We start from the raw sequence: 26988 nt of genomic DNA on the forward strand, positions 1-26988 counted from the left end.
AGGCGCCGTGGGGAGGGGGAGACAGGGTGGGAGGCAGGAGGGGGGAGCGGACAGGTAGATGGACACAGGCTTGGGTAGGGAGCTTTAATCCAGGGCTCGGCCATGTACAGCACAATATTGTAGGAACTAATTTGGGTGGAGCGGGCAGAAGAAGGGAGAATGCACAGATCTTAGGCTTCGTTGAAGAGAAGAGAGGGCTGTCTAAAGGTGATAAATATTTTTAAAAGAACGGGACTATGACCCCCAAGGAGGGCCAAAGGTGGTGGGAGGAGCCAGAAAGAATCTTCCCGCCGAATGGAGGCCCGAGTCCAGGCCTGGACCTCAGAAGGCCAGCACGAAGCCCGTGGAAGTCCTACTCACTTCCTGCTTGAAAAGCCGGAAATGGGACGGGGTAGCTGAGATCATCAGGGGCATCGGACATTCGCCCACCAGCCGTCAGGCCTGGGTTGAGAGTGAAGACACGCCTGTCCCAAAGCCCCGCCCTAGAACTTAAGAGGCACGAGGACACCGACTCAAGGCTCGTGGATGCGACACAGGGAGAGCTGTAGGGACAACCAGGCTGGCCCCAGACCCCTGCTCCAGCTCCAGACTGCAGCCTCCCCACCTCCCCCCACCCGCACTCCCCCCTCCAAGGTTTGAGGGCTCCGGACCCGGATGGATGCTCCAGGCCCTAGCTCCACCGTCACTGGGCTGAACCCTCCATGGCCCGCACCCAGCGGATGGTGCGGGTCCGGCTGTCCTCCCACGAGAACAGGGGCTCGTAGCCGAAGTGGCGCTGAGCCTTGTCGGTGCTCACGGTGAAGGTGGTGTTGGCCACGGCCAGTGTGTAGGGGTTGAGCAGGGGCGCGTAGAGAAGCAGCGGCCGCAGCAGCCACTGCAGGAGGGCGTTGAGAACAGCCAGGAGCATCAGCAGCCAGTAGGGCGCCAGCAGGCGGGTTTCCACCAGCCGCAGCCCGCAGGGGCCCAGGAACTCCATGTTGAAGTCCTCGTAGCTCTTATAGGGCGACTCGTCGTAGCAGAAGTACACCTGGCCGCCCACGAGTGCCGCTCGCCGCTCCAGCTCCCGCGCCACCAGCACGTGCATCCAGGCCACGTTGCCTACCGGTGGGGGAAGGGAGGCGGCTGTGGCCCCGAGTGCCCCGGAGCCCGCGGAGAGGCTGCCCTCTCCCGGGCCGGCCGGTGTCCAAGCCGCCCCCCCACCCCGGCCCCCGCCCCCGGCTTTGGGCTCACGTGCACGCGCTCGCGTAACTACGGCCCTTGTAAAGGCTGCTTTCTCCCCAGCCCCTGTGGCCACTTGCCCTCCAGGGCCAGCCTGGGTGGAGGCTACTGCTTCGGCGGCTCCCGTGCGGGTGCTGCCCCTGGCCTCTCCCGGGGAGATGCGGCTCCCGTCAGCGCGGTCCTGTCCTCGCCCGGGGACATAGTTCTTCCGTTCGCCTTCCCAGCTCGCACGGCCGCCGCTTCCTCTCTGGTCGTGCAGGCAAGGCCCGCGCATCCGGCTGCTCCGGCCCACGCGTGGCTCACCCTTCGCTGGCCGGGGGCGCACACCGCCCACCCAGGACGACACGGGCCCTGCCCCGTTCTCAGCCTCCCCGCTGTGTAGCCGGGGCCTTACCCACATAGACCCGACCGTGCTCCACAGAGGCTGGGATGGCCCGGAAGAGCCGACCCCCCAGGCGAAGGCCCTGGTGGTAGAAGTCCCTCATGATCTGGTGGCCTTCGCCGTAGATGCCAGTGGGACGCAGGGCACACGTCACCAGGGGCAGCCCCCCACGGACCTGGGGGCGAAAGGCAGGCATGGTGAAGGCCCAGGACCCGGCAGCCTGCCCTCTGGCCCGGCCCCCTCAAATTGGAGATGGAAGGGAGGTGCCCAGGGCAGGCTGCGGAGAAGTCCCGCCCGCCCTGGCAGCCCTCCCCACCCCGGCTTCGTGTCTCTTCGCCTCCTGTCTCACCTCCCTTCCATTGGCTTCCAGGACCAGCCGCTCAGCTTGGGCCTTGCTGCAAGGATAGGGGTGTTTGTGGACTGCTTCATAGGGGGTGTCCTCATTGCCCCTAGTTGAGGGAGAGGGAAAATTCTTAATGCTGAGGGGAGATGGGGCTCCTAGAGTCTTGAGGGGAACCTCAGCTTACCGGTAGAAGGGGTGGCCTTTGATGTTGGGCCCCACAACTTCCATGCTGCTCGTGTAGACCAGGAACCGTGTTCCAGTCTGCACACAAGCCTCAATCACGTTCTTTGTGCCTGGGAGAGGTGGTGGGGAGGGGAAGGGTGGACCCCAGCTACAACTTCCTCCCTCTCTGCATCTTTCCCACCCCGCATCTCAAATCTGGATGACGGCCCCAGGCTTCCTTCCCCGGGTCCAGGGAAAACCACAGCGGGGCTGAGGGCCGCCGGACCCGCCATTACAGCGGGGGCAGGAGTGTCCAGAGGAGACACAGGAGAATCCCAGAAGTCAAGGTCAAAGAGGGGGTAGGGAACAAGCAGCCACCTCACCCTGCACGTTGACCTCGTGGATGGTCTTTGGGCTGGCCCGCCCAAACACATCCACCAGCCCAGCTGCGTGGATGACCACGTGGGCTCCAGCCACAGCCGCTGCCACCTCGTGGGCCTGGGTCACATCCCCCTGGATGGCAGTCACCTGCACGGGCCCTGGTAGGGATGGGGGCAGCCAGAGGCAGTGTCAGAGCTGGGGCTGCCGGCCAGCTGCTGGGCTCAGCCTACACCCTTAGGAGCCACATGTTCCCAAGGTGACTCATTCATCCCATCCATGGAAGATACAAACACGCATCATCTTTTCCACCCCGGCCAGCGGAGTCCGCCCACCCCACCCTCGCGTCTCTCCCCACCATGGTCACCTGTCTTCAGCTCCTCCAGCCAGGGGCCCAGGTGCAGGTCAAAGACCCGCAGCTCCGAGAGCCGGGGTTCCCGCTGCAGAAGCATCCGCACCACATGCTCCCCCAGGAAGCCGCAGCCACCTGTGACCAGGTACACCAGCTTCCGGACCTCTGTGGACTCGGCCATGCCTGGCTGGGGAAGAGAACCCGAGCTGCCTGCCCCCGCACACCCGGTGCCGGCGGCACACCTGTTACCCCTCGCCGTCGCCTCTGGCCTGGTAGGCTCCCGAACCTGCAGCTGGGGCTGCAGCAGCCAGGCTACCTGCCCTCTGAGCCTGCCAACTGCAGCTCCCGAGAGAAGAAGGCTGAGGGCCTGGCGTCTGGGAAGGGCTCAGGGGCTGAGCTGGAGGGGGTGGTTCTGGGACAAAAATGGAGGGCAGGAGGTAAAGAGCTGAGGAAGAAAGGAGAGGGAGACGGGAAGGGCTGTGACTAGGGAAAGGGACCTTGGGGCCCTGGCATCACCTCGGCCTACCTGCAGCCACGCTCCCAGGATACCCAAACTGGCCACCGGACGGGCCGTCTTCTCTCGACGCCTGGGCCAGCCGGCCACCACACCGTCCCCTTCCGCTTGCTCCTCCTCCCTCCTGGCCCATTCCAGGAACAGACACCAGCCCAGCCTCCACCCCTCCGTCCCCAGCACTCTTGCCATAGGGCGCCCCCTGGCGGCCACTCTGCAGTCCGCTGGCAGCTGGTTCCAGCAAAGAACTTGGGGAAGGGGGCTGGGGAAGCCACAACCTGCTGGGTGGGCACTGAGGACGGAGCGGGTGCGGTGACCTCATTCCTACTGCATGACATCAGTCCTCCCCTCTTGCTGGATTTCCCAGGATGCCAGAAGCCCAGCAGCAGCTGTGGTTCTGGGAAGGGAAGGGAGGCCGACCTTGGCCCAGCTCCAGCTGACCTTGGTGGGGGATTTCTGGATGACCATTCCAGCCTAATAGGTGGCCCAGAGCAATGGTGGTTGAGTCTGTACGTCTACCCACCGCAAACCTCAGGCCACCCATTTCCCCCTCTCTTCACTCAACCCATCCTCTGTCCTTAAACCCCCATCCCCCACCTACTCTTCCCCAAAGATACTGACCAAGCACTTTTGTACAATAAAGTTTAATCACAATTATAAAAATGTGGCGTTGGGTTTGCGCTATTAACATATGTACAATCCAGCCCAACAGGAAGGGCCCACCCCCCACCATCCTGGCCTGACGGAACAGGAGCTTCCAGACGCCAGGGTGGGAGGGTGACCCACAGGGTCTGGCAGGAACAGAAGATGAGGCAGGGTTCCAGGCACGGAGTCCCTAGGACTGGGGGCACAGGGCCCCCCCCCCAGGGGGAGAACATGGCCACTGCCCCTAGAGACCCCTAAACTGGGGAGGGGTGCACGCAGGGCACAAAGGGGAAGTCCCCATTAACACAAAGCAAAGGGGCTAGCAGCCCCCCAAGAACAGGATCTGTACAGGCCGGCACCCCAGGTTTCCACAGGAAACAGCTGCTGGCAGCTACAAAACATTTACAGCTTCTTCTCCGCAAAGAAAAAAAGTTAGGGGGTGGGTGGGCAGGGGCGACGGGGCAGGCAGACGTTGCCTCAAGGAACTGAGGCTCCCTCACTGGGCTCGGGGCAGGTGAGGCCTGCGGAGCCCCAAGGGGAATAAATAGGGGCGCGGGCACCCGTCCTGCCCCTCAGTTGAGGGAGCCTCGGCAGCTCTCGGTGCCGCACAGACACGGGATCTTGTTGTCCTCCAGCGGGAACTTGTAGTCGTACGTGATCTCCTCATCCACACCGATGGGCTGCTTGGAGTAAATCACAATCTTCTTCTGGGACTCGATGGTGATCACCTTGGCATAGCAGTTGGGCTGCACAGGGGAGGGCAGTGTGAGCCGTGGGCCCTGCCCCGGGATCCCCGCCCCCCACCCCCGGCCGGGACCCCCCACCCCACGTACCGTGCAGCAGTGGTTGATGAACCTCGCCAGGTTGCCGCACTTGGTAGCATCGATGATGGTGTCGTGGTCCACCCGGAACAGGTAGCTGCTGCCGATGCCCTCCTGCACGTAGCGCTTCTCCCGCATGTCGGCCACCATCTGGTAGAACGGGGTGCCGCCACGGTCAGCTGCCAGCCAGAGCCTGACCCCACCAGCCCCGGTGAAGGGGCCCCGGACAGTCCCCAGCTACCACCCTGGGAGCCACATCGACCTGTCCTGGACCTGCAGAGCTCTTCCTCTGGCTCCCACCAACCCAAGGTGCTGTCTGCTTCCGGGAGCCCTGTCTCTTAGGGTGCCCCCCCGGCCCTGCCCCGGATACCTTTGGCTGCCATTCTGAGTCTCCCAAAGGGCACCTCGGGGAAGTCTGCAGGGGTCAGTGGGCAGGAGCCCCTGCCTGGCCCAAAGTGGGCAGGCCAGTTCCCGAGATGACAAGGCCATTTCAGAGGCTGAACCCTGCTCATCTCTTCTCCGAGGACCCTCTCTCTCCCAAACAGGCACCCACAGGCTGCCACTCGGCACCGTAAGGGCCCACAGTCCTGTGCGAGGAGTGACTCCTATTTCCCAGAGAATGGGACGCTCAACCCTCTGCTCTCTCCTTGGGTGATCTCACTCTCTTCCACGGCTTCAGCTGCCAGATAAGTGCTAGGGACTCCTCCCCAACTTCCATCTCCAGCCAAAATCCACCTCGGTGGAGCTGCTGGGCGTCATCCTCTAGATGTCCCCAGGGCCCGGCAATGGCACGCGTCCCCGACTGGAACTCCATTCGACCACACAGCTGCTGCTCCTCCTCACTGCCCACCTCGCTGGCAGCCCGAGCTACGTCCAGCTGCTCCGAGCAGTGCTGAGAAATGGCCTCGCCTCCCCCCGGGCCCCGCTCACTGGAGCCAGCTCGTTGCCCGTTGCTGCCAGCTGCCTTGGACCCACAGGCTCCTCTGTTACCTCAGCTGCCACTAGGCTGCCACTGCCTAGTCCGGGCCACCTGGGCCTCTATGGGATCCCTGTGACAGCGCCCCCGCCGGTCGTGGCCTCTGGCTGTCCCCTCACGCTGCAAAGCCCGTTACCACTGGGCGCTTGGCCACGGCCTCCCTCCCCCTACAGCCGGCCCCAGCTCACCACCACGGCTCCTAAGCTCCGCGGAATCTGGCCTCCACTGGCCTCTCTAACCTTCACTGCGGCCGCCGGCCCTGGTTTCTCCAACTAGCCATACTGACCTCCTTGCCCTCCTAAGACTATCCTGTCTCTGGGCCTTTGCACACACTGTCTGGCAACTGGAGCACCCCTCCCCTCATCTGAGTCTGGGAGTTCGTCGTCATCCTTCAGCTCCTGGGTTCCACATCACTGTGTGCCCACCGCTGCGGCCTCCCCGAACTTCCCCTTCCCGACCGACCAAATGCCATCGTTCGGTGCAGTTCCTTGTGCAGCGGCTGTCTTCCCCCACTGAACTAGGAGGCCCTTAAAGCGAGAAAGAACACTGGTCTTGCTTCTTCCTGGATCATTCCCATCTAGCTTAGGAGTACCCATTACTAACTGTTGATGGAAGGAAGGAAACACAAAGAGGCAGGTTTCACCAACTACATCTTGGAACCGGGAGGTCACGTGGGGCTTTACCCAGAGATGAGGTGGTTCTCATGCCAGCGTCCCGTGCGGCCATCTGACTGGGGGCTGGGTACAGGGCCTCACCTGGCGGATGTTCTGACCCACGTATTCGATGACCATCTCGTCGGCTGCAATGGGCTCCATGGCAAACAGACCCCACTCATGGATCCGGCTGCGGCCGAACCGGAGCTTCTTCTTCCGGAACTAGAGGGCAGAAGGCAAACGGTGCTGCTCGGTGCCTCCCTCAACCTAACCCCTTGCCTTGGCTGCCCTCCTCCAAGGGGAGGAGCGTGCTTTTGGCCCCGTGCCTCCATGCCCACCCCCAGGCGACTTCGTGATGCCGCCCTCCCTCCGAGCCGCTCTTCCCCCCCGAGTCCCGGCTCCTCACCTTGAGCTGGTTCAGCTTCAGCAGATCACTGTCCATGATGGCAGAGGTGCCAATGGCGCTCAGCAGCCGCCGCTGCTCAGACCGGCGCTCCGAAAGCACACGGTTAGTCCCCTGGGAGAAGCAGGACGAGGGTCGGGGTGGGGGCGGGAGGTGAGTGAAAGGAGAAACCACGGGAAGAGATGCCAGGGGGCCAGGTACCAGGCCAGAGCCTTACCTGAGTGTCCGCTCCTTCCAGCTGCCGGGCCGAAACAGGGCACACATCCAGGTACCTGTCCTTTTCCTTCTTGCTGATGGGGTAATAGCCTTCACTGCGGGCTGAGCCTGTCTGGTGCTCACGGGGCCCGTCCTGGGGCCGCCGCTTGCGTTTTGGAGTGCTCAGGTTGGTGAGTGCAGGGTGTTAAGGAAGAAAATGGGTTCCTCACTGGCCAGATCCCCGGGGCCCTCTCCCCTCTATCCCCCCAGTCCCAGCCCAAGGAAAGGGTGACTGACCTTAGCTGGAGGTCCCAAGCATTATTTAGTGTGAGAAGGACAGAAACATGGAGAGAAGGAAGTCTCAGACCTCACCTTTTCTGCCAGAAAAACTCTGGGAGGCAGAGAAGGGGCAAGAGGCAGAAAGAAAAGAATGGCCTGGAGACCAGGTGAGAAACACCCAGGCTGGCCGTGGCAGAGAGCACCGGACAGGGAGATAAACCCAGAGGCTAGCTGCAACCTGAGGGGGCTACTGCCCCCACCACTGAGGCCTGCCCTCCTGTCCAGAGCAGGCCGGCCGCTAGGGCCCAGGATATTGGTGTGATGGACCCAGTGGGTGTCGTTAAGCCAGTCAGCCCCGCTTGTCTGCTGCAACAGCCGCTCGTACGTGAGCCGCAGGTAGCCCATGTCCTCCAAGTCCAGGCCCGAGTTCCAAATGTCATACAAGATGGTCATCTGCTCAAACTCACTGCGGGGCTCGAAGGTGGGGGGCGGAGGGGGCGGAGGGGGCGGGGGGGGCCGCCTGTGCCGGGCATGGGAGCGGAGGCTTCGCCTCCGCACGGCGCCGCCCCCGTCACTGCTGCTGCTGCCACTGCTCTCCGAGGACTCGGACTCCTCCTCCTCCTCCTCCTCCTCCCCCCGCTCCTCCTGCGGCGGCTGCCGCTGCGGCTGCGGCTGCTTCGGCTCCTCTGCCTCGGCCACCACCACCTCGGGGGCCTCCAGGACCTCATCCGCTGGGGAGCTGAAGAGGGCGGCGGGGGCAGGAACCGGCTCCAGGGGCCGAGGGGCCGGTGTGGAAGGCGGCGGCTTGACGGCCAAGGCGTAGTTGTGCTCCAGGAGGATGTGGCTGAGCAGGGGGCCCGCGCGCTCGGCCTCGTCCAACGTCTCTGTGGCCTCCGAGTCGTCGCGACGGGCTGGGGTCAGGGCCAGGTCGGCCAGCACCGCCAGGTCCACTTCTGTCCCTGGCTCAGCTTCCTCCTCCTCAGCAGAGCGGCCGCGGCCTCCAGGCCGGCTGCGACCTCCTCGGGACACCTCCTCAGGCCAACTCTTAACCAGAGACGCATGGTCCAGGGGCAGGTTCCGAATGGTCCGCTCCATGGCCCGGGGGGCTTTGCGGGCAACGGGGCCAGGAGACTTGATCTGCGGAGGGGCGGCTGGGGGCGGCTCTGGTGCCGGCACCTCCTCCAGGGCAGAGAAGGAGACAGTTTTCCGGCGTTTCTTGGGTGGGGGCAGGAGGGGGATAGGAGAGGAGGGGCGCTCATCGGGCCGGGGGGCGGGGGCCGCAGGCCCCACCGGCGGCTCGGCGGGCGGCTGGGGCACACTGGGAGGCGGCTCCTCAGTGGAACCTGGGGAAGGAAGCACATAGGGAGAAGCAGAGGGTCAGCAACTCGGGCCAGCCATCCTCAGAGGGGATTCCGTGCGGGCGGGGCACTGGCCAGCCTCGCCGGGGAGGCCGCACGCAGGCTGCCGGCTCTCCTCCGCTTCGGGCAGTCACTTGTCCTCGCTCGGCCGACAGAGCTGCCTCACGCCCGCCATGTCCTCGGCACCGTGGGCTCCCTTGGCAGGAGGAGATTCTGCACCTGCTCGTTCACACAGTCGACAAACATTCATGGAGCACCAACTCCCGTGTCAGGCACGGGGTAAACAAGTCGAGCAAACACTTTCAAAACCCTCAACAGAGCTTACAGTCCAATGGGGACAATGACAGGAAACAAATGTACAGCCCAAACTGCGCAGAGTCGAGATGGGGGCTCTAGAGAAACCAACGCTTAGGCTCCAGCCTTTTTACCAAGACTGGCAGTGACTGAACTATGTCCAAAGACTAGGCACACAGGCCAAGACTATTTCTGCCGGCCGCACTGCATGATGGGGATGCAATTAACCCTCTCTGAATTAAAGTATGTTATTTCAACTACAATGTTCTCTGTTTAGTGATGTGAAAAAGATATAACGTAAGCAGCTGAACCTTTGTATTAAAACACTGCATAAAATCTGTTTCCTTCCCACCACCTGCCAAGTAGCAGGAGGGTTTGCCAAAGTGGGGAGGGTTCAGGAAGACTCCCCTAAAGAAGCTGAGGGTGAAGCTGAGATCCCAAGGACGGGCGGATAGCCTGCGGAGGGGACACACCGTCTTGAGTAGGTGGTGTGATCTCTCTCCAGTCCACCAGACAGGAAGCACATCCTCCCTGTTGGGATCCCCAAGTCTGTTGCTGAGTGTGGGGGTCTGAATACAGCTCAAGATGTACACTGACTTGTCCCTGGGGCAGACCCTGTCCTGCGGACTGACCCTCTCCGCTCCTAGGTTTCAGCCACCAGAACAGGCATGGCCTTTCAGACCTGCCTCTCCCTTCTTGCCTACTGGGAAAGCTCACATGCGGCTTTTAGCCCCAGCTCAACGCCATCTTTGTGAAGGCTACCCCAACTTCTCAAGACGCTGGTAGTAACTTCCTCTCAGAACCAGAAGGCCGGTGGTTCTCAAGTGCCAGGCTTCAGGGCGGCAGCAGACTGGTAACTAGTATTTTGCACCAAGCACCAATCCAAGACTTTGACGTATGTTAACTACTCATTTCTTTTTTTTTTTTTTTAAGATTTTTATTTATTTATTTGAGAGAGAATGAGAGACAGAGAGCACAAGAGGGAAGAGGGTCAGAGGAAGAAGCAGGCTCCCTGCCGAGCAGGAAGCCCGATGCGGGACTCGATCCAGGGACTCCAGGATCATGACCTGAGCCGAAGGCAGTCGCTTAACTACTCGTTTCGTTCCCCACAACCACCCCGTGAAGTGGGTACTATTATTAAACCCAGCTTACCAATGAGGAAACTGAGGCAGAGGGAGGTTGTTAACTGGCCCAAGGTCACACAGCTCACAAATGCCAGAATAAGATCTGCACCTCAGGCGGCCAGGGTTGAACTTCGAGCTCTCTTCAACTGCCCCATGCTGCTCTGGGCATCCCACAGTGGGACTCGGTGGTTTGACGTCTGGCTCTAGCACTCCCAGAACTAAAGGGCAGCCAGCTCCAGGCCAACCTGTGTCCATGACCTTAACAGACATTCACCAGCCAGGCACCCCGAGCAAGGCCCTCCGCCTGCTGTCTCCCGAGGCTCTGGAGAGCAGCCGGAGTCTCAGCCAGCAGTGAGCCACACTCTGAAGCTAGTGAGGCGCCGGGTGCTCGTCCCAGGCCCTCCAGTTTCTCCAAGTCTCCTTCTCTCTGCTGTTCTGGGGCAGCCCTGCCTTTGACCCATCATCCCAACCGAGCCACTGTGCCCTCTGGAAGCCTGGCTCTTGAGGAGAACGAATTCCCCTCCTGGCTCAGCTTCTTCACACAGATTTCTCTTTCGCTTCCTGTTCTCAAAGAAACCTGGCCATGCTTTTCCTTTAGGGAGACAACTTTTGGGATATCTGCCCAGTCTATACAACTCCCAAAAGCCAAGGTTTCTACAACATGACCTGCCCCACTCCCTGCCCCCAGCCAACATTAACTGATAACCTGACCCAAGCCAGGCCAACCAGAAACTTCCCTGAGAATAAGGATCTAAGATAGGAGTGGGTTTCTCCGTAGGGGTGGACAGAAGCAGGGAAGCCCATCTGCAGGAGAGGAAAGAATCAGACCAGAAGACAGAAAAAAGGCAAATCCCAAAGGTGTCCAGGTCCCATCTTTGGGTTTCACCAGACAAGTCCTCTCTTGCCATCGGGCCACATACTCTCTATCCAGTTGCATCCTTGGAACTCGAACATCCCCATTGTTCTCTAAAAGCCAAGGGACCTGCCTTAACCTTCTTTCCCTCTCCCAACTCTGCCATCTACTTCCAGGACTGTTCACCCCATTCTTCCCTCTCCAGTGCCTTCCTTCACTCATTCTCAGCTAGCCTTCCCCACTCACACACATGACCTTGGTAACCCCCAGATGGCCCCACCCAGGACCTTAACCCTCTGACGCCCTGCCCTCTGATCACAATTCCTCAGCTCCTTTCAGTTCACGCCACCGCACCTGTTCCATTTCCCACCTTCAGGCTCCCCCTAGCCTGTCACCCTCCTCCTAAATGAGCCACTCTCATTCCTGTGCCTGCCCCCTGTGCCCGCCAGCAGGGCCCTCGCTCTGTCTTCCCCTTTCACAGCACTTTCCACAGCCTTCAGCCACCGCTGCCACCCTGGAGACCCCCAACCCTAACTTTGCCCAACCACCTGCATTTTCTCCTCCTTCACCCGACTCCCAGTCTCAGCAGGACATCTGGGTCGCGAGCCCTGTCCATTTTCATCCTCACTCCTCACTCTCCTTCCCCAAGGCTCCTCCTCTACCCATCCCTTTGTGCTCAGAAAATGCCCTTCCTTCCTACTACAGAGTGAAACAGGGCGTCCTTGGGCATGAAAGCCCACATCTCTCTGCCTCCCCAATTATGGGTGTACGTGCGTCAGGCCTAGAGGTCACCCGCCCACCCCCAGGTAGGCCACCCTGACAGGTGCTGCGCTCTCTCCTGGCCCGTCTACCTGCCTCTAATCTACATGCTTGTTTCACCTTTTTAGTTTTTGAAAAACTAACCCTCCACCAACCCTGCATTCTCTTTCATCTCTCTGATCCCAGCTGGGTGACCTCAAGCATCTCTCTAAGCCTCAAATTCCTCATCTGGAAAGCGGGAGTAACAGGGATGGTGTGCGGCCTGCATGAGGAAACAATCAGCAGTGTGCTAAGCCAAGAGCCTGGCCCACAGGAAGCACTCAAAAAACGTTACCTAGTATCACTCATCACGGCCTTTAGACTCTTCTTCAGAGGAGTAGTCTACCCTTCCACAAGACTGGTTATCTCTGTCACCTGCCCTCACTCCTTTAACACCCCGTAAGTTGGCTCCAGTCTGACCCACTCTACTGAAAACGATAAGGGGGCGCCTGGGTGGCTCAGTTGGTTAAGCGACTGCCTTCGGCTCAGGTCATGATCCTGGAGTCCCGGGATCGAGTCCCGCATCGGGCTCCCTGCTCGGCGGGGAGTCTGCTTCTCCCTCTCCCGCTCCCCCCTTCTTGTGCTCTTTCTCTCTCTCACTCTCTCTCTCAAATAAATAAATAAAATCTTTAAAAAAAAAAAAAAAAAGAAAACGATAAGGTCACCAGTGACCCCCTAACTGCCAAATCCAACAGAAGCTCTTCCTATCTTAACAACCTCTCTTTCGGCCTGCTCCTACATAACCACTCCATCCTTTGGAAAACCAAGCTGCCACATTTCCTTCCCATCTGACCTTCAGATCTAGTGATCCAACTGCCTGTTGGATGTTTCTTACCTGGAGGCCCCAAAGGCATACCAGAGTCAACCCCAAGGAAGCATATCAGCTTTCTTCCTAATGCCGGTCCTCCTCATCTTCCCTTTCCTGGGAAGTCGTTTAACCAAGTGGTTCATCTCAATTTCTCTCAAATCCTCAGCCCCACCTCTACTCCTTACACCTCACTGTAACCAGCCCTGCTTTGGTTCCTGCCCTTCACTTACCTGCATCTCTTCAAACCCTCACAGGGGTCACCCTACCTCCTTCCTCACCCCTTCCAAATCCCCCCCTTCCTACCAGGATGATCCTTCTGGAGAAATGCAAAACGGACCATGCCACACTCTTTCTACCTGCCCTACTGAGAGTGATGCCCTCTGATCACCAGCTCTCCTGCTACCGATGGGCTTATTAGGAAAGGCCGGGAGAGGCGTCTCAGGATTAATGAGAGCCTCGACTCCTCTTGAGAGGCCTGCACCAGAGCAGAGTGCAACAGCACTGGGAGGTCTTTATGCAGTTACTGTTCATCTCAGACCACAGATTCTCAGTACCATTTGAGAGAGGTGTCTGGAGGGCCACATGCATTTACGAAGCCTATCTTGAAAACTGACTTACTGATGCCATGCTAAGAACACCCTACTCCGAGTTACCGCCATTGCTTGCCTCACTTACTAACTGCAACAGCCTCCTAGCCTCCCGACACATACTCTGGCCCCTCTCCAAGTTCTCTCTGCACTGCATCTTTTTAAAACACAAATAAGATCACGTCACTCCTCTGATGGCATTCCACTGCCCTCAAGATAAAGACCAAATTCCTAATGAGGCCGAGTGCTCTTGTACGGCCCCGTCCTTGCTCACCTCTCCAGTTCCAGCCATTCCAGCTTCCCCTCGCTCCCCACCATCCGGAAGGCCTGTTTTATGTCTCCAACATGCTGTTTCCTCTGCCCTCAGGGACTTTGCACATTCTAATCAAGCCCAGCTGCCTGCTCTGCCTTGATTTCAGCCCAAGGATGCTTCAGCAGAAAAGACCAGCAAAGACATCCCCACAAATGTGCTCAGGTTCTCAGAGAACCCTGTTCTTCTCTCTTATGGGGCTTATCAGTTTGCCATCAGATTTGAGAGATTTTCTGAGGTATTTATTACTCAACTAAACGGTCTTTCCCTATAGACCATAAGCTTCAGGAGGGTGAGAACAGGGCCTATCGTGCCTACCACTGTACCCCATACACCTGCCATAAGTACAGATGACCCTAGAACAACACAGGTTTGAACTGTGCAGGGCCACTTACACACACACTTTTTCTGAGAAATATGGCTGAGTATCATAAACATATCTTCCTTATGATTTTGAGGGTTTTTTTTTTCTCTAGCTTACTCTTTTGTAAGAATATAGCACACAATACGTATAACATACAGAAAACGTGTTAACCGACTACTTATGTCATCAGTAAGGCTGCTGGTCAACAGTAGACTATTAATAGTTAAGCTTTTGCGGAGTCAAAAGTTACAGGTGGATTTTCAACTGCACAGGGGGATGGCGCCCCTAACCCCGCATGTTCAGGGGTCAACTGTACTCAGTAAATAAATATCCCCTGCCTGAACGAACAGCGTACGTACAATAAAGTAAGAGTCAAACGTACAAATCCACAAGGCAAAGCAAAGGTAAAATTAACTTCTGAGCCAAAGCTGTTCATAGGTGTCTTCCACCTATTTGTTCATTTAATCACCTGCAAGTACACATGACACATTAAAGCAGAAGCTCAAAAAAATTAATAGGGGGAACTTATTAAATTGGGAATTTCCTCCTTAATTAACTTAGAAAGAGACCGTTCTGGGACGGGCAGGGTGCGGGAGCGGTGAAAGAGACCACTGCTGTCCTCGGTAGCCACATGCCTGCTCTGGCTCTGCGAGCCGCCCCTGGCAGCACAGTCTGAACGTGGCCATAAGTGTCTCCAAGGGAGGACTGACAGGAGATGGTGACTTCTGTCCAGTTTGTATGCTTTCAAACAAAGCCACGTACTAGTACATCATTCATAAATGTGGACCCCACTGTTCTCACAAGGACAGATGCAAACATAAACAAAGACCAAATCACCGGCTCGGCACCACCTACCTGCAGGTCTTGCTGGAGACTTTTCCTGTTCAGGGAGAGGCGTGGCTGGGGAGCCCGCAACCGGCTCTGGCTCGGGCTCTTCCACGGGTGCTGGCGGGGGCGCGGGGACATCTCGGGGGGGAGGTGATGCTGGGGGTACGGCTGCTGGCTGCTCCTCTTCCTCTTCCTCTTCTGAGGAGGACTCAGACGATGAGGAGGATGATGAGGACGAGGAGGAGGAAGATGAAGAAGATGAGGAGCTGGATGAGCTGCTGCTCTCGGAGTCCGACGTGCTATCATTTTCACCATCTGAGTCAGCATACAGAGAACATTTGGAGGACGAATCGCTTTCCCCGTCCTCGCCTGGAAATCCAGAAGGGGCAATCAGGCGAGGTGGGAACACCCCTTACTTGGCCAAGCCCTGGGTCTATTCACTGACTCACTACTATGGATAGGTTAGGCTCTGTGCCAGGTGCTGGGAAGTGCAACCCTCAAGGAGTTGGATAAGTACACTGTTTGCTCACAGTGAGACCAGCTTCAGTATGAAAGACCAGGGGAGCAAGGCAAAGGGAAGTCCTGGTTTCTGCCGAAGAGCCAGTCAGGGGAGGGATCCCTGTGAGGGAGATGCTCAAGTCGAGAAGGACAAGTAGAAATGCACTAGGAAGACACAAGGGCTAAACAGGGGCGTCAGAGGTGAAGGGAGATGGGAGACCAGAGACCGCTAAGCGGTCTGCTTTAACTACCAAAGCTTTTCCCAAGGTGGGTCTTAGAGAAGCTGCCGGGGCGAGACTCATAAAAAGGAGTCCAGGGTAAAATGAGCTTTAAAAGTGTTATAAGCACGGGGCGCCTGGGTGGCTCAGCTGGTTAAGCGACAGCCTTTGGCTCAGGCCTGGAATGGAGCCCCGCATCGGGCTCCCTGCTCCTCGGAGAACCTGCTTCTCCCTCTCCCTCTGCCTGCAGCTCCCCCTGCTTGTGCTGTCAAATAAAATCTTAAAAAAAAAAAAAAAGGTGTTATATGCTCTATGCCTCTGGGAAATGGCAATATGTTGGAAGGACTTTATAAGAAATTAAGAATTTTGAAGTGTCTGAAGAACACAAGTGAATGAATTTATTTTTTATTCTTTTTTAAGATTTTATTTATTTATTTGACACAAGTGGATGAATTTAGAATAGATGGTGGTGGTGGCCTGAGATGGGTCTGGAGGATGGCAAGATGGAGCTCAACAGATAAATTGGAGCTAGGTTATAAATGGCCCAAAGTATTGGGCTGAGGAGTCATCTTCTAGAAAATAGGGAGCTAGAAACAGACTTTACGGAGGGAAGTAACAGTGTCAGGTGTGTGCTGGAGGGAAGAGAATTCCATCTGCAGACTGGAAAATGAACTGAATAGAGGAGGAAGGATGGAACCAAAGACAGGGAAATCAGTCAACACAGCTGCAAAAGACTCTAAGTGAGAACGACAGGCCAGCAGGAACAAAGAAGGCAACAAATCCCAGAAACGCTGAGGCAGTGAAACGGACAGAAAGCGGTGACCAAGTGGATGTGTGGCAGTCTCCCCACTTAGAGCAGGTGACCCCACCCTCTGCCTTCCTGAAAAGACAGCCTCTCAGATCATCATTCTTCCCATCTGGCCTCTGCTGAAATGGCACCTCTCAGAGGTGCTCCTTCTCCAAGATATCTAGAACAGCCCATCTTTCCCCAGCTCCCCCATCCGTTACTCTCCACCCCAGTAACCTAGTTTTTCTTCTTTAAACTATGAATCTGTCTTCCAAGGTGCTATCTGTTCATTTGTCAAGTCTCCTCCTCCCCTCCAATCGATCCCAAGTTCCATAAAAGATGTGTCCCCAATACCTAGAACAGTGCCTGGTACCGAGTAGGGGCTCAACAGGTAGCACTGAACAAATGAAGGAGAAGCAAGACTAAACCATGTGCCCCAGACTCAATGGATGTGGATGGACAAACAGGTGTCCAACTGAAGAGCGGAGTTGTGTCTGGGGATGGCAGCCGGGGGAGAGGAGATGAGGGGGCGCACGGCTCGGCGGCCGGGCCTTCAAAGACGAGCAGTGCTCAAAGGCAGAAAGGCACAGTCTGGTAGTACCAGGGGGCAGCAGGAGAACTCGGACCCCTCATCCTGAGGGGCTGAGAAAATAAGTTAGTTCTGCTGGGTTGTCATCAGGCGAGAGCCATGTGTCAGCACAGCAGGTAAGAAGAAGGGAGCGGTCTGGGTGTCGGAGTTACTGTTTACAATGGGCCAAGGGTTCCAACAGATGGGGCTGAAAGACAGTTGCTTTGGGGAAGAGCAAAGGAGGCCAAAACATCCAGCACGAAGTTTCTGTGGACTCAGGGAAGGGCTAGACAGGCAGCGGAACCCCTTCTTCCCCAAGCCAGAACTTGGCTGTCCTGTCTGTAACTTACCATCTGACGCCTCGGTCTCCTTCTTTGCAGTGTCCATGGCTTCCTCACGTTCTTCATCTTCTTCATCTTCCTCATCCTCCTCCTCCTCCTTAAAGAAAAGGACAAATAGGGACTAACAAGAAAAGGACAGTTGTCCTCCAGGAGGCCACTGCTACCTGGGCTCCAGGCCAGAGAGGCGGTGGCTACGGGGACAGGAAATCTTGGCAGGGAGCGGGCGCCAATGGCCCCTCACCTTCTCTGAGGAGGACTCCTGGGATGCCTCCTCCCCCTCACTGTCCAGAGCAAAGGACTTGCGGTGCTTGCCCTGGGTCTTGCTTCGCTCTTCGTCTCGCTTTGGGGGCTTGGTCCCCGCACGTCCAGGCTCTCCGCCCTCCTTGTCCCGCTCAGGGTCTAGGCGCAGTTGAGTGGCAGTTAGAGGGCAATTTACCATCAGTAGGAACAGTTCCCGTCCCCTGGTCTGAAAAGAGCTTTGCACACACCCCTGATCTTCCTGACGGTCCGACCAGACAGACCTCATTTTACAGACAAGAAGCTGAAGCTCAACAGAGAAATACAAAAACCCCAGAGCTACCTAGCATTTTCTATAGTTTAACCACACCGCACCCGCTTCACCTTTTGTCCTTTTTGGGGTCGGGTGGAAGAGGGAACGGACTTGTTACGCCTGCCCCAAGAAAATAGCACTAAGCCAATGGGTCTCCAGGGAAGCCAATCGGACTCAGTAAGGAAGTTGCCTAGCCACGTAAGCCATCAACCCACAGCTCAGACCTAGGCAAACTGGAAAGAAGGTTGGAGAAGAGCTTAAGCATTAGATGGGAAACCAAGGTAAGCGACCTGTTTAACCTTGAAACCCTAGGATTCTAGATGTTAAAGTTACCATTTCTATTTTACGGGGGAACTATGAAACACAGGAAGCTTCAACCAGCACGCCAGAGTAAGAACCACAACCAGGACCCAGGAATAACCCTATCTTAAGCTTCTCACATCTCTCCGCACTGCTTTAACTCTATAGCAAAACCTCTACTTGGCCACTTGCCCTCAGACACCTTCCCCCTTTCTCACTGGTTCCTGCATTCCTATTAGAAGCTAGTACCCTTTCCCCTTTCTGCTCCCACCTGACCTCCCACTCACCATCTTCATCTTCCTCAGCTGGAGTGGAAGGACGGGGCCTCTTTTCCTCACTGGCCTCTGAAATTTCTGAAGGCTCTTTTCGCTTCACCTGGGGCGTGGGAAGAGATGGGGCCTGTTTTGAACTCACACACTCACCGATCCCAAGCACCCCTACCTACCCCACGGAAGGGAGGTCCCCAGCCCACCCTCACCTCCCTCTGAGGAAACATCAGTTCTGGGTACCTTGAAAGAAGGCAGCCGCAGGGCCCCTCGCAGCCCTGACCCAAAGGCGAAGGCCTCGATGCCCGTGGTCCCCCCACTCTTGGCCCAGTCTACGAGGGACAGCAGACCCGGCTCTTTGAGTTTTGTCTTCTCTTTATCCTCCTCCTTGGCTTGCTGTTTGGCTGCGTTCTGGAATGGCTGCAGGCAGTAGGGGGACTGAGCCCCAGAACCCAGGCGCTCCCTCCTGCCTCCTGCCTGAGAACTACTCCCAGGTCCCAGGAATACAGAAATGCATCTACTCACTCCTCTATTTGACACAGATCTATGCCACACCCCCCTGCACCAGCCCCGTACAGGCATTTTCTCCAAAGTCTGCTCGTTTAGTCCACCCACCTTACAAAGCAGCTACTATCATTCCCATTCTACAAACAGAAATGTTGAAGATCAAAACTCAGAGATTTAAGGGCCTCACATAAGCCAGAAGTCCTTCTCCAACGGAGCCCCAAGGTCTCCCCAGTCCCAGGCACTGCCCCTCACCTTGGCCTTCTCTTCTTTGCTCTCCCACCACTGGTCAAAGGCTCCAAAGGCCACGTTCTCCACCATCTTGCGGTTGAGGTCTCGCTGCATGATGCTCTTCATCTCTTGGACGAGGGTGGCCAACACCCGTCCCACGGTGCCTGCTGATGGTAGGGCCTTGCCCTCTGCCAGCTCTGCCTCCTCCCTGGGAGGTAGCCGGGCCTCTTCTCCCGAGATTGAGGAGGAGGGCAGGGGCTCGGCTGCCATGGGCAAAGGCAAGTGGTAGGCCTCCCGGGAGTAGGCCCCTCGGCCTTCTTGCCCTTGTGTGTACAGAGCATAGGGTAAGCCATAGGCTGCCTCTTGGGGGGGTGGGAATGGGAGGAAGGCCTCCCCAAAGGCTCCACCGGGGGGACCAGCTGAGGCAGCAGTCAATCCCTTGCCCTGCCGCAGCTGGTGAAGCCGAGTTAACATCTGGGTCTGCATCTGGAAGGACATGGGCATCCCTCCCCACTGAGCCCCAAGTCGATCCATGAGTTCTAGGGAGTTCACAAAGTCATAAATGTGGGGGGGTGGCGGAGGAGGTGGGGGGTACTCAGGGGGTGGTGGCCCATCAGGGCGCGGTGGAAGGAGGTAGGCAGGCTGATGGGGAGGATAACCAAGGGGCAGGGAAGCCAAGTAGGGAGGGGGAGGAGGGGGTGGAGGAGGAGGGGGTGGAGGCTGCTGGGGGGGTGTTGGGGCTGGAGGGGGTGAGCCACCCCTGTCATCGTCGGAGATCTCCATGTCCTCTCCAGAAGAGCATGGAGAAGCCTGTAGGGGTGCAGAGAAGGGTCACAGAAAGCTTCTGCCTATTTCCTAGTCTCTTCCTCAAATCCATTCTCTTGCCTGATTCCCTTCCCTCCCCCGCCGGGCCCAACCCTGCCTCCCAGATCCCAGGGACCTCTGCTGGCTGACCCCCAACCTCACCTGGTTCTGTCCGTTGGCCTTGGGAGACTCCCGGGTAGCCCCTGGTTCCCCACTCCCTGTAGGTGCCACATCCTCAAAATTAGCTGGGGCTGGAGGGGGCGTGCAGGGTCCGTGACCTGACCCAGAAGGCACCTCGCTCCCTGCGTCTCTAGACCCAGGGCCTGTGGTGCTGTTCTCTTCCTCCTCCTCCGTGTCAGAGGCCAGGAACGAAAACTTGGAGCGCTGCTCCTTCAGCAACATCTCAATGCGGGAATCCAGGCTGCTATGTTGAGCGAAGGGCACACTCTCGTTGGTGGTCTCTGGGGCCGGAGAGCCGGAGCGGGCAGGTGAAGCTGGGCGGGGGGAGGTCCGAGCTTCTTCTCTCTCAGGGCTGGGCCCCCCCCCACCCCCGCCTCCACCCGGTTCTGGAGGCTCTGGGGGTGGAGCTTCTGAGGCAGGAGGCCGGTAGTCCTGGTCAGCAGGCCGGCTGGGCTCAGGGGGCAAGTAGGAGGTGTAGGAAGGCGGGAAGCGCTCAGCTGCGTTTTCAGCAAAAGATGCCCCAGGGGGCTCCTCCCGAGTCGCCCGGCGGGGAGGGTAGGAAGCATGGCGTTGGTAGCGGTTCCAGCTCTCATAATACGCTGGGTAGTTAGAGTCAGTCCCACGAAAATGAGAGGAGGAGGACGAAGAGGAGGACGAAGAGGACGAGGACAACGAGGAGGAGGAGGAGGAGGAGGACGAGGACGAGGCAGTGGCTACAGTCGTGGCGGAGACAGCGGTGGAGGTGGTCGTGGGGGCTGAAGATGCGGAGAAATGGCGGCGGGAGAAGGAATCCTGGTAGCTGTTCTCCGAGCGCCGGGGCTTGAAGGAGGTTGAAGTGGTGCTGGAGAGAGAGTGCAGGAGTTAGCTGGGTTCAGCTCTGTAGGACCGAACCCTAGTGTCCTGGTTCTCAGGACCCAAAGCCCCTTGAGTCAACGCCCCCAAAGGAAGATCTAAACGCTGTTGGGTTTCTAGCTAGACAGTGAGTTCCCTGAGGACAGGGATTTGTTGGCTGAATCCACAGAGAAACCAGGACAAATGACTCCCAACTCCCCTTTTAGAGAGACTTCAGGTTTCTTCTTCCTAGTGGCAACTCCCAGAATCTGGGGGTCCCAGAGGGTGTTCACTCTGCACCTGCTGGAGTAGGCAGAGTCCTGAGAGTAGGGGGTGCTGCCCCGAGATGTGTAAGGGGTTCCTTGGGAGGACTGAGGGGTGAATTGGCCAAAGGAAGATGGGGTGTCTTGTCGGCTGCTGGAGAAGCTTGTGTCCTGGGAGCAAGGGGTTCCATTGCCAGGTGTGCCCACACCAGTGGTGCCTGCCGGGTAGGCAGCCGTGTCAGAGGAGGAGCGGCGGCGGGATTCAGTCTGGAGGGCAAAAGTAGAGCAGGGAGAAAAGAAGAGATCAAGTACCATGTGACAGCTTGCCCTTCTCCAAACCACGAACCCCAGTTCCCTGTCTTTTGAAAGCATCTCAGCATCTTTTCTTGGCTCTTGCTATCCTTAACAGGGAAGTCCAGAACCTCCCAAATGCTGTTCCTGGCACCCAAGCACTGTGCCCAGGTGGCGAGGGCCACGGCAACCATGAGCTACTTACTGCCTCAGCAGCTGCACCAGAGCCCTGGAACTTCTCACTCAGGGCCTTGCCCCCCGTGGGCACTGTCTGAGGGGTGTAGGAGCCGTTGACTATCAGTTCATAGTACTTCATTCGCTGTTGTCCTGGAGGGAGGAAGATGGGAACCATCAGAGTCAGACAGAAAAAACTCCTCCTTCCTGATTTGTTTTTCCCACTTCTTTCTCAGACCTCAAGTTTCCTACAATTTCTTGGGAGTCCTGGATTCAGGGATTTCAGTTACCTTACCTCTATCTTTGGGATCTTCTATCTCATCTCTACCTAACGATATTACAAACGACGTGCCGAACGGCACTTTGCAGCTTATAAATAAACGCCTCTACTTATATTACTAAGTTGGATGATCACCAGGAGAGAGAAGCATCAGTACCCCTATTTTATAGGCTCAAAGAAAATTGACCTGCACAAAGTCACAAAGTTGGTCAGTGGCAGACTGGAATTCAAACCCAGGTCGTCTGATGCTAGATCCCACCATGCTCTTCATCCTACAAACTAAAGGTTGCAAAATGGCAGCCTGAGGGCTAACTCCAGGCCACAGGTCTCTTATTTGCCCTACAAAATCACTTAAAAAAATTTGGGGGAGGGGGTTGCAGCATTTAAAAACCCTGAGATTTACACAAAAACCTAGATTTTTGACTTAATAACAAAACATTACTTGGCAACATTAGTCCTCATTCTCACTTGCAAACTGGCTAATACCAACTAACAGCTGCCTCCTTTCGATGGCACGGTACTCTACAGTCCGACCCCCTCCCACCACAAGTCCCTCGCTCCTCCCTACTGCCTCTTAACACAGAACCCCAGGCTGCTTCACTCATCTGTACAGGTCCCAAATTCTTGATCCAAATTTCAAAACCCCAAGAAACTCCAGACCAAGCATTTTTTGGAATTTGATCTCAAAATCTGATCTGAGCTGAGGTGATTTTACTAGTTCTTATTGATCATACCTAGCATGACCTTTCCTACATTCTTACAAATACAGTCACGTGCTAGACTATAAGACGCTACCCAACCTTGCCAAAGATCACACAGACAGAAAACACATAAAAGCCATAATTCCTCTGTAAAGTTCTAATTTCAGAAACACATCTGGCCCCAAGAGTTTCAGCTGAGGAATCATGAACCTGACCATGCGCCTGGCCCCAAACAGGCATTTGCACGTGCAGTCTCTGCTGGAGCTCAACCTTAGGCAGCAGGCAAGAGAGCCCTCACCTTTGATGTCGAGCTGGGCATGGATGATGTTGCCCATGACGGAGGTAAGGTGGAGATTTTTGACTGTTTCCTTGGCTCCCCGAGTGCTAGTGAAGAGCACGCGGGCCAGGCCCAGGTGCTTGCGAGTACGGGGGTGAAGAAGGATCTCTACCTCTTCCACCTCACCGTACTTTCGGCACATATCCTTCAGGAAGGTCTCCCGCACATTGTCATTCAGCCTCGCGAAAGTCACTTCCTTCAGTGGGATCTGTCCGATATAGAACTCATCGAGCTGTGGAGAGGACAGGAGTCTTGAGTCTGGGGTCTCAATACTGACCACGGTGCCTTTGCCCTTTGGGAAACTTGGTCGAGAGAAGACCAGGAAACACAGGCAAAGAAACAGGGGAAAGGGCCCCAACAAGTGCAACGTGAGACCAACCCCTCTCTGCTCTGAGTTCTTCTCATCACCAAATAACGCAAGAACCAAGAAAAGAAACGTACAACTTAGAAATAAACATACGCGGAAAAAACTAATTATAGAGAATAACTCACTAGTTCAACTTTTGCCATGGACTGGGCACTAGGAATACAAAGATGAAAAAAAAAAGATTCCTGTTCAGAAAAGCAGATCAGACAGACACACAGTCACAACAGGACACAAATGTCAGCATAAGTATAGACAGGGTGTCTGGGAGCCCAGCGAAGGAGTGGAGGCAGGGAAGAATTCATAAAGATGGTGTCATTCCTGTTTGGCTTTTTGGGTAGCTAGAGTTCACCAGATGACAAGGACTTGTAGGACACAGAACTATAAAATAACTTGGCATTTTCTAGGAGCTGCAAAACGTACGGTAGAGTGGAACACATGTGTGGCAGGAGATGAGGCTTGGCCAGATCAATAATCATATGTGCCAATGCACAAAACATGGGACTTGGCAATGAAAGTAATGTAAGAGTAAAATAAAAAAGACAAATGGCAGGGTGGAACATGAAATGGGAAGAGAACACAGGCATATAACATATAAGAGTATGCATTAAAAAAACAGCAACGGAAAAAGGAAAATTAAGATTAAAAAGAAAATGGGTTTAGGAAAAAGAGTCAGCAGGACTTGGTAACAGATTATGTAATACAGGAGAGGACAATCAAAAGATGACTCCCAGGTTTCCAGTTTGTGCAGCTGAATAGATGGTTTTACCATTCATCAGTAAAAGGGAAATGGAAGGGAAAGTGGGATTAAGGAGTAAAGATAACTTGTTTTCGATCTCTTGAGTCTGCTATGTCTGTGGGGCCTCCAGATGAAGCTGTCCCTCAATCAGGGCATACAAGTCTGGAGTTCAAGAGACTGATTTTGGCTGGAAACAGAAATTTGGAAGTCACCAATGTTTCAGCTACAGTCAAAATTATGCGTATGAAAAAGACTGTCCGGAGAGAATATACAAAGTGAAAAAAAATGGACTGAGAGTACCTTACAAATGGTTTATTTAAAAAGGAAGGAAAGTAAAGAATTAGTGAAGGAAACCGAGAACCTTCAGTTTTCGAGGGCCAGTCCAAGGCCTGATGAATATCCTGCCTAGACAGGGAAATAGGAATCTTCTGAAGAAACAAGATGCAGGATCAAGTGACCAAACGAGGGGTAAGGAGCAGAGGACTCCCAAAGATGGAGTCCCTGGCCTTGTCACTCCCCTTAATTGTTGAGAAACTGGGGTACCACACCAGGGCACTGTAATGCTGTGCATTTTCTAGGAGTACGCAGTGACATGTACAGCAACTAAATGTACCTTTACTTCATTCTTCAAGAAGTCAGCACCCCTGCTTGGAACACCTCACCTATACCTTTCTAGAAAATAAACACAACTCTTCTCCAGAACAACTCAATTTCACAGCCTCAGAGATTATAAGATCTGGTTATGATCCCTTCATAGAAAAGCCCCTTCCCCCTTTCATTAGCTTATCTTGAGACTAAACTAACAGGATGGATCCTCCACACACACCCCCCCACACACAAGGCCCACCACACCCAGAGTCTAGCAGATACATACCTTAAACTTAGGGACTGGGAGGGAAAAGTCTCTGTTTTTGGACCTGACGTGGCAACGGGGATCTTGGAGGTCTTCCACTGGTATATACTTCGAGTCCTAGGAAGGAAAGCAGGAACAGAAAGACAGCTCAAGGTGAAAAAGCCGTGCCGTTGAGCTTTAGGAAGCACATTTGGAGCCCCACAGGCAAAAGAGCAGGGTTCTGGTTGCCCACTTTTAAGAAGGCAGGCTATGGGTATGGGAGTTCAGGGTGCTCAACAGAGGTAACAGAGACGAATGGGGCCCAGAGTTCCCTAGCTGGCAAGGCCTGGGGCACTCACGTTGACACTGAAGTGGACTCCATCGTAGCGGTACACCTTTTGAGAAGGCCTGCGCAAGGCAGGGTCTAAGGCAGGATCCACGATGAGCTTGTAGTTCCGCCACTGGAAGCTCGGGGCTTTCTGCCCATCTCCCCCACCTTCCTGATCCATCTTTGCTCATTTACACTGTTAGGAAAGAAGAATACGCAAGGGGGTTCAGGACTTAGGCCTGACTCCCTTGCTGCCCCTCACTGACTAGCCCCGACTTCAGGTCCTCTCATCACCCCAGTTTCCACACCTCACCATGACCCGTGACTCCCCCAGATTTTCCCCCAAGTACCCTCTTTCACCACAACACCCCATTCTCTCTCCACCTCCCAACTCTCCCCTCAGGCCCCCAGGCCCATCTCGCGCCCCCTTACCTTCCCGCTCTGCCTAGCGCGCGCCCCACTTGGCCTCAGAGCAAGACCCCTCCCCCGCCCCCTGGCAGGCCCCGCCCCCTCCCGCCTCCTCACCGGCCAGCGGCCCGGGCCAAGCCCGGCTCTCGCTCCCACACACCCGCTCGCGTCCCCGCGCCCCGATCCTCTGGCCAAGAGGTGGCACCTCTTCGGGGCGTTGGAAACACCGCGAGACCGAGCCCGAGACCCGGCTTCGGCCCCGAATCCGGGCGGGGGGGGTGGGGGGAACGCGCGCCGCTGCCCTCTCCTCCCGCCCCGGCGCGATCTGCCCCCCCATCTCCGCGCACGCGCGGCGAGGCCTCACTCACCCGCTCGTGGCGAGCGGCTCCCCCTCCCCCCACCCCGCGCGGCACCTCAGCGGCGCGAGGCGGCGGCGGCGGCGGCGGCAGCGCGAGACCCGGCCCCGCAGCGGTGGCGGCGGCGGCGCCCCCCCACCACCACCTCCCCGGCGCGCGCACCAAACACCACCGCCACCTGCGCGAGGCCCAGCGGGCACAGCGTCTATATTCGCACTTTCGCCACGGGTGCCGCCAGGAGATCCACGGGGCCGAGGAGAGCGGCTTCGCCTCGGCCGGCGCCCTTTAAGGCTCGAGAGGTGCGGCCCAGGGAGCCTGGAGATTGGCCGCATTCCCCGGAGAGTGGGCTTCACCACGACTATCCAGCTGCTTTGGCCTGGGGTCCTTGACGAATCGGCGGCGACGGAAGCAGCGACTAATCCCTGAGGAAAAAGGGGGCGGGGCGGAGGGGAGGAGGCCAGCCAGAGCTGGGGAGATTTGAGTGGCGCGTTGAACAGACGCAGATTCGTCAGGCGGGCGGGGCGAATCGGTGGACGGGATGCGCGCTCCTTCTCTCCTCTTTCCTGCCTCTTCCTCGCGCGGCCAAAGACCTAAAAGGCTGCAGATTCGCCACAGGTCTGGCCTCACTGTCGCCTCCCTTCACCCGCCTTGCTGGAGTCAAGAAAATAATGCCTGGTTAGCCAAGCCCTGTTGGCAGAGTTGGCCACTTTTTTGGATCTTTCTTAGTAGCGCAGCTTAGGGGATGCCCAATTCCGACCCTGGGGAAATGGCTACGGCCCAAAGCTGCTCTCGGAGTATTATGAGAATTTTCGGCCGAGTGTAGAGAGGCCCAAGTAATTCTGAGGAAGAGCCGGCCTGGCGAATCTGCGGACCCTCCTGTGGGCGGGGCCAAGGCGCGGCGCGCAGAGGGCGTGGCCAGGGCGTGTAAAGCCGGGCGTCGCGGGGGCGCTTCCTGTAGGACCCACCGAAACCGTGCGGGCTGGGAGGGGCGCCCAGGAGGTGGAAAAATACAACCAACAGTGGTGACTCAGGCCGTTTGCCTGGCGTCGCACATAATGCGGGGAAGGTTTTCCTGTCGCCATCCCCCTTGGGCCTCTAGCTGTTTAAGATGCCCATTTGACAGACTGGGAGACTGAGGCCTGCAGAAGGTGCCGCATTTTACCTATACTCGACCCACCATTCGTGATTCAATCGA

General features: G+C 56.7%; 2 protein-coding genes across 9 annotated transcripts; both read right to left on the reverse strand.

Annotated features, from left to right (window-relative positions):
• Nucleotides 1-70: 70 nt before the first annotated feature.
• Nucleotides 71-3750, reverse strand: HSD3B7 (hydroxy-delta-5-steroid dehydrogenase, 3 beta- and steroid delta-isomerase 7). Of its 4 annotated transcripts, none has more exons than XM_031024313.2 (7): nucleotides 3352-3750; nucleotides 2851-3018; nucleotides 2489-2644; nucleotides 2128-2236; nucleotides 1950-1995; nucleotides 1613-1775; nucleotides 71-1098 (listed from the first exon to the last, which is right to left on the reverse strand). In XM_031024313.2, exons 1-7 carry the CDS (start codon nucleotides 3536-3538, stop codon nucleotides 683-685), a joined length of 1245 nt encoding a protein of 414 aa, XP_030880173.1. In that variant the 5' UTR covers nucleotides 3539-3750; the 3' UTR covers nucleotides 71-682. The 4 variants fall into 4 exon arrangements, with proteins under 4 accessions (XP_030880173.1, XP_030880172.1, XP_006729907.2 ...); XM_031024312.2 differs by having other exon boundaries at nucleotides 1950-2049; nucleotides 3352-3745; XM_006729844.3 differs by having other exon boundaries at nucleotides 1950-2049; nucleotides 2851-3022; nucleotides 3362-3741.
• A 224-nt stretch (nucleotides 3751-3974) lies between these two features.
• On the reverse strand, nucleotides 3975-26656 carry SETD1A (SET domain containing 1A, histone lysine methyltransferase). Of its 5 annotated transcripts, none has more exons than XM_081819678.1 (19): nucleotides 26011-26656; nucleotides 25061-25225; nucleotides 24744-24839; nucleotides 22728-22998; nucleotides 21480-21601; nucleotides 21021-21250; nucleotides 19872-20730; nucleotides 18930-19715; nucleotides 18414-18590; nucleotides 18192-18279; nucleotides 17296-17453; nucleotides 17064-17151; nucleotides 14670-15011; nucleotides 7633-8661; nucleotides 7062-7234; nucleotides 6848-6958; nucleotides 6544-6663; nucleotides 4825-4962; nucleotides 3975-4737 (listed from the first exon to the last, which is right to left on the reverse strand). In XM_081819678.1, exons 2-19 carry the CDS (start codon nucleotides 25208-25210, stop codon nucleotides 4564-4566), a joined length of 5112 nt encoding a protein of 1703 aa, XP_081675804.1. In that variant the 5' UTR covers nucleotides 25211-25225; nucleotides 26011-26656; the 3' UTR covers nucleotides 3975-4563. The 5 variants fall into 5 exon arrangements, with proteins under 5 accessions (XP_081675804.1, XP_081675802.1, XP_081675805.1 ...); XM_081819676.1 differs by having other exon boundaries at nucleotides 25972-26656; XM_081819679.1 differs by lacking the exon at nucleotides 26011-26656 and adding an exon at nucleotides 25806-25946 and having other exon boundaries at nucleotides 14670-14957.
• Between the last annotated feature and the right edge of the window lie 332 nt (nucleotides 26657-26988).

Source organism: Leptonychotes weddellii, chromosome 5, assembly GCF_054177405.1.
Source record: "Leptonychotes weddellii isolate Sample4059 chromosome 5, ASM5417740v2, whole genome shotgun sequence".
In the NCBI taxonomy this organism is placed as follows: domain Eukaryota; kingdom Metazoa; phylum Chordata; class Mammalia; order Carnivora; family Phocidae; genus Leptonychotes; species Leptonychotes weddellii.

What these genes read in the sequence shown, in the direction of transcription:
- HSD3B7 (XM_031024312.2), bottom strand. Translation starts at nt 3,538, where the DNA reads ATGGCAAGAGTGCTGGGGACGGAGGGGTGGAGGCTGGGCTGGTGTCTG. An exon ending in GTGGCTGCAGGTAGGCCGAG is followed by an intron (nt 3,019 to 3,351) that starts GTGATGCCAGGG and finishes TTCCCCAGCCAG; the next exon opens with GCATGGCCGAGTCCACAGAG. An exon ending in TGGAAGCCAATGGAAGGGAG is followed by an intron (nt 1,776 to 1,949) that starts GTGAGACAGGAG and finishes TTTCGCCCCCAG; the next exon opens with GTCCGTGGGGGGCTGCCCCT.
- SETD1A (XM_081819678.1), bottom strand. Translation starts at nt 25,210, where the DNA reads ATGGATCAGGAAGGTGGGGGAGATGGGCAGAAAGCCCCGAGCTTCCAG. An exon ending in GTCTCCAGCAAGACCTGCAG is followed by an intron (nt 8,662 to 14,669) that starts GTAGGTGGTGCC and finishes TTCCTTCCCCAG; the next exon opens with GTTCCACTGAGGAGCCGCCT. An exon ending in TGAAGCTGAACCAGCTCAAG is followed by an intron (nt 6,664 to 6,847) that starts GTGAGGAGCCGG and finishes TCTGCCCTCTAG; the next exon opens with TTCCGGAAGAAGAAGCTCCG.